The 9,971-nt window shown below is 36.2% G+C and overlaps 1 protein-coding gene across 1 annotated transcript; it reads left to right on the forward strand.

The window, feature by feature from the left end:
- The first annotated feature begins 831 nt into the window (after positions 1 to 831).
- Positions 832 to 9,320, forward strand: LOC118737698 (protein polybromo-1). Its single transcript, XM_036468397.1, has 3 exons — positions 832 to 1,841; positions 1,898 to 4,960; positions 6,375 to 9,320. Exons 1-3 carry the CDS (start codon positions 875 to 877, stop codon positions 7,277 to 7,279), a joined length of 4,935 nt encoding a protein of 1,644 aa, XP_036324290.1. The 5' UTR covers positions 832 to 874; the 3' UTR covers positions 7,280 to 9,320.
- The last annotated feature ends 651 nt before the right edge of the window (positions 9,321 to 9,971 follow it).

The raw sequence follows: 9,971 nt of genomic DNA on the forward strand, positions 1-9,971 counted from the left end.
TATCGATACTTTTGGCATTCGATACCGATAGTTTTTACTCGATAGTTTCAAAACGATATTTTTTTGAATCGAGTAGCAGAATCCTAGTATCGTACTTGCTTTCATGAACCAATTAGAACAGATCTGACCGGTTGAGAAGCAGCCATTTGTAATAGCAATTGAGAAAAAAGTGTGTGACGTTCGTAATTTTAAGTGATTATCGTAGTGAAGACTTTCAAGCACAATTAGGGGTGTATAGTTTTTCGATTAGGTTATTTATAACTTTATTCGTTAATCGATCATTTTTTTACCACAATAAAAGTAATTTATAACCTTTATTAATTTATAATTTATTGTATTCCTGTGTAAATTTAGTGCTGGAATATCTTTAAAATCACACGACTCCAGCGTTGAGGAAAGAAAATCAAAAATTACAATTCACTGATGATATTAACACTAAAATATAATTAATCGATTATTGATTCACAGCAACAGTCATCACCAGATACACAGCAACAACGTCATCACGAGATTCACTTAAATGTTTAATTTTTTATATAAAATTGAAGACGTATGAAAACTAAAATATAATCGTTATTTTCGTCAAATATTTACTGAAAAATTATCAAAGTTTATACGTTCATTCATTTCTGTGCGCTTTACTACTATTCATCATCATTTGGTGAAATAAATCATGTATTTCAAAGAAATTTTTGTTTATTTTGGAGATAAATCTAACTTCAATTGAAGTGACAGCGGCAGCACTGGTGCCATCGATAGTTTTCCAGCTCTAGCAAATATAGATGATTTGGATGCATCGATATTATTTTTACATTCCTGCTGTACATTTTGAATCGTTTGGTGTGTTTTCGTGTCCTTTGCAATTTTTGCCAAAATGTTGAGCCGGAAAAGACGCGCTAGTTCGATTTCCAGTAAGCAAGATGAAGATCCTTTGCAAATGGATGATTCTACGCCGGAGCAGTCACCAGTTTTGCAAACCTCAGTGCGCAAAAAACGCCGGCTGGACCCTTCAGAACTGTGCCAGCAGTTGTACGATTCAATACGAAGTCTCAAAAAAGAAGATGGCGCTACTTTATGCGACTCTTTCATACGTGCTCCAAAACGACGCCAAGAGCCTTCGTACTATGATGTTGTGGCAAATCCTATAGATTTATTGAAAATTCAGCAAAAATTAAAAACTGATTCATATGACGATGTAGACGAATTGATGCAAGATTTTGAACTGTTGGTAAAAAATGCTAAAGCTTTCTATAAGTCAGATACAGATGAATATCATGACGCTGAAGCACTTTGGCAGCATGTACTTGTTAATAAACATAGATTACTGGAGTCGAATGGTATTGTTGAAGAAGAGCCAAAGTCAAAACGTCTTTCACGTAATCCAAGGCGTTTGACTGGATCCGCTGGTAATAATGGCGGAGCCGAAGCAGAAAATGAACCTTCACGACTCGATGACGACCTAAATCCTTACGAAGAACTTTTTGCCACTGTAATGACTGCGGTGGACTCCACTATGAATGATCGACCCCTTCATCGCATGTTTCTTCTACTACCTTCTAAGAAAATGTATCCTGACTATTATGACGTTATAGAGCATCCCATAGATTTAAGACTAATCGCGACAAAAATTCAGATGAATGCTTATTCTAGTCTAGTGGAAATGGAAAGGGACTTGTTACAAATGATGAAGAATGCTTGCCAGTTCAATGAACCTGGATCCCAAATTTACAAAGATGCTAAAACACTTAAACGCCTTTTCACGCAACGACGCGTAGAGATCGAGAGTGGAAAAATTAAGCCCACGCGACGTATAAAAACGCTTTCAAGTGCAGCAATTTCTGGTGAGTACAGATTTATTTACTTTTAAAATTTTCTATACGAATTCTTCTTTGTTCAGCGATGAAAGCGATGAAAGAAGACGTTGATAGTTCAGATGATGAAGAAACCAGCAAAAAGGGGGAAGGCCCTATGTGGGCGTTGTTTGATCATTTGTATAATGCGCCTGGATCGACCGAGCATCCTGGTGCAACGGGTCCTCCATTAGGCAATTCATTGTGGAAGCTGCCGGTTCGCCGTTTTCATCAAGAATACTACGAACTTATTAAACGTCCCATCTCCATGTCTCAGATACATACAAAACTCAAAAAAGGGGAATACGCAAATATAAGCGATCTTACAGCTGACCTTTGTCTTATGTTAGATAATGCTAAAAAAGCATTTCCGCCAACACATCGCATGCATAAAGATGCTGTAAAAATGTTAAAAATTATGAATACAAAGTTAGTAGAAGATACTTTGGAACCGGAGACGAGCGACATGGAAGACGATGGTGATATCGAAGCTGATTGCGAGGATACTTCGGCTAGCAATAGTGTACCGAGGAAAAAGGGTCGCCCACGTATAAATTCTAACAACACAAACACCCCAAATACACCGAATAGTAATTCACCCAAGTCAAGTCGGATTCCAATAAACGCTACTATAAAAAGGAAAATTTTAAGTATACAAAAATATTTGGTTGACTTCACAATCAGCAATCGAAGGCCCATTGAGTTGTTTATGGAGAAGCCTCCACGAAAAATTTATCCAGATTACTATGATATTATACAAAATCCGATGGATATGAATACCATTGACCACAACATACGTTGCGATAAATATGCGACCGTAGAAGATGTAGTGGCAGATTATCGTCTTATGTTTTCTAATTGTAGACAATATAATGAAGAAGGATCAACCATTTACGAGGACGCCAATAATTTAGAGAGAGCTTTGAATGAAAAATTGAAAGAATTCCCCGGTTTGGCGGACATTAAGAAACCATTGCAAAAGTTATCTAAACCTAGTGGTCGAAGAAAGACCGCTGTGGTTGAAAAATTGTGGCAATTTTATGAGACAATAAGAGAGTTCCAAGAACCAAAAGGTAAACGACAATTGTCATTGATATTCACCAAGCTTCCATCGAAAAACGAGTATCCAGATTATTACGACATCATAAAGGAACCAATTGATATGGAGCGTATTGCGCAAAAATTAAAACAAAGCAGCTATGAGAGCGTCGATGAGTTAGGGGCTGATTTTCTACTGATGCTTGAGAACGCTTGCAAATACAATGAGCCAGATTCGCAAATTTACAAAGACGCTCTGGTACTGCAGCAATTGACACTCCAATTGAAACAAAGCCTACGCAGTGAGCATTCATCGATACCAGATGTGTCGCTGGCGGTGCAGGAACTGTTCCTCAGCTTATTTACGCAACTCTACAATCACCAGGACGAAGCCGGAAGATTCTATTCTGACTCTTTGGCCGAGGTACCGGAATATGACGAAGTTGCTGATGCAAGCGGTAAATTTACTAAAGTTCGTGGAATCTCATTAGATTTAATCAAACGTCGTTTGGATAAGCTTGCCTACAAACGCTTAGATATTTTTCAAGAGGATGTATTCTCGTGTCTCGAACGTGCACGACGTTTATCGCGTACTGATTCTGACGTATTTCAGGATTCAATTGAACTACAGATTATTTTTATTAAAAATAGGGATGAACTATGTAAAGATTCATTTAGCTCGCCAGCACTAATGTACACAGTCGGTAACTTACTTGCTGAGGTAGAAATTATGCGCCAACAGAAACTTGCACAAGAAGACCAGGATCAGGAGGATAAGGACGAATTGGATACTGCAGCAATGCAAGGTGAAAGTATGACTATCAACCAAAATGTGTTTTCTCCTGGAGACTTTGTATATTTTCAATTACCGGAAAATAAAATACCTGGTATTGCTTATATTGAGCGCCTTTGGACCACAACAGATAACGTGAAGTGGATGTATGGTGCAGTTTTTCTACGTCCACATGAAACTTACCATGTGACAACTCGAAAATTTCTTGAAATGGAGGTATTCAAGAGCAGTGCTTCCCAGACGATTCCTATGGACAAAGTGCTCGGCAAATGCTATATTATGCACATAAAAGACTACATAAAAATGCGACCAGAAGGTTTCGCTGATAAAGATGTATTCGTGTGTGAATCGAGATACAATATCCGAGGGCGCTGCTTCAAAAAATTTAAAGTTTGGCCTTTCGTTCGCGAAAACGATCCAGTTCGTTTTATTACGCGCGATGAACCATTAGAATTGCGTCGTGTAATGTCCGTTTTTAAAGAACGCATAGAAAAGCACAAAGGCGAGTTGGAGGAACTAAAACTTCAGGAGACACTGGTGGAGAAAGAAAAACCCAATGTCGTATGTGATGCACCGCCTATCAATCCTGAACCGAATAGTGTTTACTATCAGCAATTTAATACGATTTGCAGTGGTGCTGTTAAGATCGGCGACTTTGTATATGTAGCTACACAAAGTGGAAAACAATCAATAGCGCAAATCCATCAAATATGGGAACACTCAAATAAGTCTTATTTCAAAGGACCTTGGCTTTTGGCACCAAATGAGATAGTTTCGCCATTAAATAAGCAGTTCTATCGCCAGGAAATCTTATTGTCGACAGTTGAGGATATTAGCCCCTTAATAGCTATTGTTGGACGTTGTGCAGTGCTTGAGTATGCAGAATACATAAACTGTCGTCCGACAGAGATTTCAGAGAGTGATGTTTATATTTGTGAGTCCGTTTACGATGAGTTGAAAAAATCCTTACGCAAACTCAACACGCCTGGAGGTCTACGTAAATTTCAACACAGTGTTGAAGTAACTCAAGACGAGATCTTTCATTTCAAAACTCCTATCAAGCCTTGCAAGGAACTTAAAGGCTCAGATGTCAATGAAAATTTGGGTATGCTTGAAGATTCACTGGATGGCAATCCGCCATCAGTTAATTCGGACATAGCCGCAATATCATCGCCAGCACCTTCGGTATCATCTACACCGATATCCTCCAAGGCAAAGAATAAAAACACTAAAAAGAGTCTTACTGGTTACATACTTTATTCGAGTGAAGTACGCAAAGGTGAGTCATAAAAAAATTCAATTAATTCAATTCAAAGGTCGCAAATAACAGTCAAAAGGAAAACAAATCTTCAGTAAATTGGCTTTTTGAAATTTTTCAAGAGCTTCTTCTTTTTTTTCGGAAGGTTTTTGGAACTCGACGTTTTATTTTTCGGGACTTATCTAAACTGACCATGGAGATTTTGTGTTATTTGACGGGACCTTTGGAATTTTTCAAAATTGTTCGTGTTTATCTGTCGGGGGAATTTTTGGGAGCTTTCGGTTTTTTCAGGACTTCTCGTTTTATTTTTCAGACGTTTAGGATTTAATAATTTTAAAATTAAAATATTAAAATATTGAGACCGTTAGAGATCTTTGAGATGAGCATAACGGTATACTTTTTTTTTTGACGAAAACAACTTCAAGAGTTACCAAAGGTCAATGTTTAAATTAAGCATTTTTTAATAAAAAATTCTCAAAAACATATGCATGGATTTTAAAACTCTGGTATTATTTTAATTCCCTTTAATTTGTTACATTCAGCTCAATGATCTCTATCGATTCCCTTTTTTTTTAATTAGAGCTATTCTGCGTTTGTTCCTTCTCTGAGGGCTTTCGCGATTTTTTTCCTCGTGTTTATTAGTCGAAAATTTTTGGCTCATTTAGGGTTTTTTAGAACTCTTCGTTTTATTTTTGGAACTCTCAGGATTTTTTGGGACTTCAAAATTGTTCGTTTTTATTTTTCGGCATCTTATCAGATTTTCCGAGATTTTTCGGACCCGCCGGGTTTTTTGGGAACTGTCATTCCCAAATATATCACATTTAAATTTTAACTTACCTTTTATGAATGCAAAAAAAATTTCAAAAATGATAAGTGGGTTTATTTATTTTTACCTTAAAAACAGATAAAAAACGGAGTTTCTGCCTTAAAATTATAATAGTTTTATAGTTTATTTCCACCAAGTTTTAACTGGAGTTTATGCCTATTGGAACAAGAAGATTACAGCTCGAAGGGGGAGGGGGAGGAATTACCTCCTACTAAGTACAAGCAAACGAAAGGAGAAAAGCAAACACTAAAAAAAATAAACCTTGGCGCTCACCCCATGTTGAAGTTCTTGGAACTTATCTGAGCTCTTAACTGCAGTTAAGCCTCTGGTAGAAATAGGCTATTGGATTGATCATTATAAAATGTATATTTGGTCTGGGCTTCATCTAAAATTCATTTTATTATAAATTAAAATCCAACTATGTAATTGAATTAAAAAAGCGACATAAAAAATTGGCGGTTACTGTTAATAACAGAGCACTGCTATTAACCTTCTTGAATACTTGAAATTAGTTTATTTTCGATCTTATACATTCATATATACATAAGAAATAGCGATGAACATAATTACGATTTTAAAAATATGTACGTATGTATGTTTCCATAATAGGAATTAGCCAGAGCAATCCTGATGCTTCGTTTGGCGATATTTCACGTATGGTGGGCACTGAATGGAAGAACTTGCCGGCTAGTGTCAAGCAAAATTGGGAAGATCGCGCTTCACGATTAAATGAGGAATCAGCCGCCCGTCGCGAAATCGATGAGAGTTTGAATTGTGGCGTAAGCGGTAGTCCGGGTCCCAATGATCAACAGAATGGGCACGTATTTGAATGTCTATGGGACAAATGCGATTATCAATTCGAGGATGCTGTTGATTGTATGGAACATTGTATCCAAGATGGCACAGGGCATATTCAACGGACTGTCATGCAAGGCAACGATACTGAACTCACATGTCTATGGCGGGGCTGTATTCGCATGAAGAAGAATATGCAAGCTTTTCCATCATTGTTGCGATTGATCAAGCATGTCAGGGAGGTGCACCTAAGCAAGGGCGGTAAAATTATTCCTGCAAGTGAACGCAGTAAGAATTATGTGCATCGAAAGAATCAGAAGACACACGGTGCGCAGATGAATTCACACGGTCAACTGTCAAATATGTCTCCCAGGGGTGAAAATGGTGCTGGCTCTCAGTACGCAATGCAAGTTTTGGGACCACCACCAGAGCCAATGTTTGTTACGGTGCCACCAAGACCACAGCGCGTACTCCATTCCGAGGCATATATTAAGTATATTGAGGGATTGCAAAATCATTCAACTTCTTCACAGAAGCCTGCTTGGAAGAATTCATTGAAAAAAGCAACTCCGGCAAATGCTACTGCTAAAACGGGTTTACCTACCCATTGGCTAGGGAAATATGCGGAGGGCAACGCTGACGATATGGTATCAGCACTATGTCATTTGCGCAATTTTATGATGGATGATGCACTTAAAATTCATCGTAGCTGCTACTAATTAAAATTGAAAACATAAGAGCGTGTCAGAAGTGGCTATATTTCCAACTTTTCCACGCAATTCGCTGTCAAATTGAGAAAGAGAAATTATATTTCGTCGTTGTGAACATCCAGAAAGACCTTTCTATCACTTTTCGGAAATCACTTTGAGAAATTCAAGTTGCAAGGTGTGACTGCAACTGAAAGAGCGATAACGATTACGGAAATATATTTTAAGTTGCTCGTGCTGCATTAGCCAATTTTATTTCTGCTGCAGCTGCTGTCCAACTTAATCGGGTGTTACCGAATGACATTGATCGCGAGTCTGTGAGAAATAATAACGAATAACATTAATAAAATATTAGAAATGCTTTGATTTAATTATTGTGCGGGGATTAATTGTTTAGTTCATAATAAATTATTCTTCAAATTAAAAAAAAAAAGTTAATTATAAACCAGAGAAAAAAAAAAACAATCGGAAGAGCAGCTCACGGTTGCATTTAAGTATCGAGAAAGATTGACAGACATTTATTCGCACTGTGAACAGCCAAAAAGCGCTTTCAGAAATTTTCCATGCAATTTGTTACATGCATGTGTGACTGCTCATGCAACTACTTTCTCAATTTTCTCAATTTGACAATTTTCGAAATATATTGCATTACCACTTCTGGCACATTCTCTACTCAAACATATTTGGCATGCATCGTCTTTGTATGTGTTTCAATTTATTTTTAATGGAGTTTCTATACCATTTTTACCATTAATAACACGGTGCTGCAAAAAAAAAGAGTAACGAAATACACCCGAAACAAAAGCCAGTTTAGGTTGTAGGTATGGTCGATATTTGTGCCAGTGAAATACGGTATATAACAGTTTTGAGTAAATATTTATGAACTTCTTAGCCACAATGCTCAAAAAATCTGCACGTACATACACACATATAAGTTCAACGTCGTATTTTTGCTTATATTGCTTAACTTTGACAATTTTGATGCAATTGCATTGGATGAGGTATCAATTTATTCGAAAATAAATGTTATTTTGGATAAATACCACATATTTGGCAACTTGCATAGAAATTTTTGAAATATACGGGTATCTTCATGTTGTACTCGACCATATCTACAACCTACACTAGGTTTTGTTTCGGGTGTATTTCATGATTTTTTTTTTGTAGCACCGTGTAGTTAATGGATGTATGTAGACATATTACATATACATATATCGCAAACAATTTTATATACATACATACTTACGTAGTCGACGCGATTTTATTCCAAACTTTGTGCGTTTTTGTTTTAAGTTTGAAAATATTCATTTCAAAACGCTTGTATCCTAACACACTACTGGGCTTATTCATAATACATAATGGGACCTTATTCATAGAAAATAAAATAGATTTAAAGAGCTGTATAAAGTTACATTTTCATAAAAATTTTCGATTTATAAAACAGTTAGTCTTTTTTTTTATTTTTTATGAATTTGGGTGCATATCTATATGAGGAGTGTATATATATATGAGGGATTCACAACGGTTCCGTAAGTGGCGTATTGTTGTATGGCGTAAACTTTAAAAGCTTAAATAGATGTTTAGAGAACTTAAACCACAACCAACTATTTTTTAACACTGCTAAAATTCGTTATACTACTTTGATGGTACTTTGCAAACCCCATTAATAAGTTTTTTTTTTGACGTTTAACGTCTATAAAAAAAAATACGACACTTACGTCAACTTTGTGAATACCCCAATAGTTGTTGACGTCAATCTTTAATACCACTTTTGAAAGGCTACCTATTAAACTGCAAAACATGTTTAATATGTTTTTAAAACTACTCGCACAGCGTTTCGCGACAGATTATGATATTTCCAGTACATTTTGAAACTATGTAATTCCGTTTTAACACTTCCTGTGAAATAACGTAATATGGAAGTATAATTTTTTGATGAGACAATCCCCAAACCAGGATTACTAAGAATGTAGAGCTCAGCTAATTAATTAATGTGTGTATGAATATATTTCACTTTGGTGTTAATGAACAGCAATAAAATATTCTAAAGGTATATGCAATCGTATTTTATTTATTTAATGTTCGAACCACTTAGGCTACTATACGTAAAATAGGATAGAAGCCCTGCAACCATCTTAAACAAGCAAACACACATCCAAACAACAGAAACTAAGAGATTATTACCTAACTGCGGATCCAGTGATCGAATCGTGACGGTCGTGAACATTGTATACATGTATTCACAGCGTAAATTTAGAGATCAGTATGGCAATAACAATTAACAGAACAAACAGAACATATATAGCTCTCGCCAACGCCAAACGAACGGATAGCCGTAGTTGCCTCGAAAAGGTCCAAACCAAACTAAAAAGGCCCATATTTGGCACAATTGTACCAAAGTGACAACCGTGCTTGTGGTTAGCTGATTAAGTTACATTTTGACCATTTTGGCTATTTTGGCTATTTTTCTATTGTTTATTTAATGTTTATAAATTTTTTGTTATACAAGTCTAGCATATTGCATAACACCACACAAATCCACATTTCAAACTTCGTATAACAATTATCAAAATTCTACAAACTAACAATTACACCCAAAAATTTTTAACTTTTTATTCAGAATTTGTAGTAAAGTTTTAGGTATGCAGTTCTGTAGCCCACTTTAAGTTTATTTTGCAGTTTTATAGCTCATTAAATTTAGTAG

This window comes from Rhagoletis pomonella, unplaced genomic scaffold (assembly GCF_013731165.1).
Source record: "Rhagoletis pomonella isolate Grant_MI unplaced genomic scaffold, Rhpom_1.0 Rhpom_scaffold_00004, whole genome shotgun sequence".
Taxonomy (NCBI): domain Eukaryota; kingdom Metazoa; phylum Arthropoda; class Insecta; order Diptera; family Tephritidae; genus Rhagoletis; species Rhagoletis pomonella.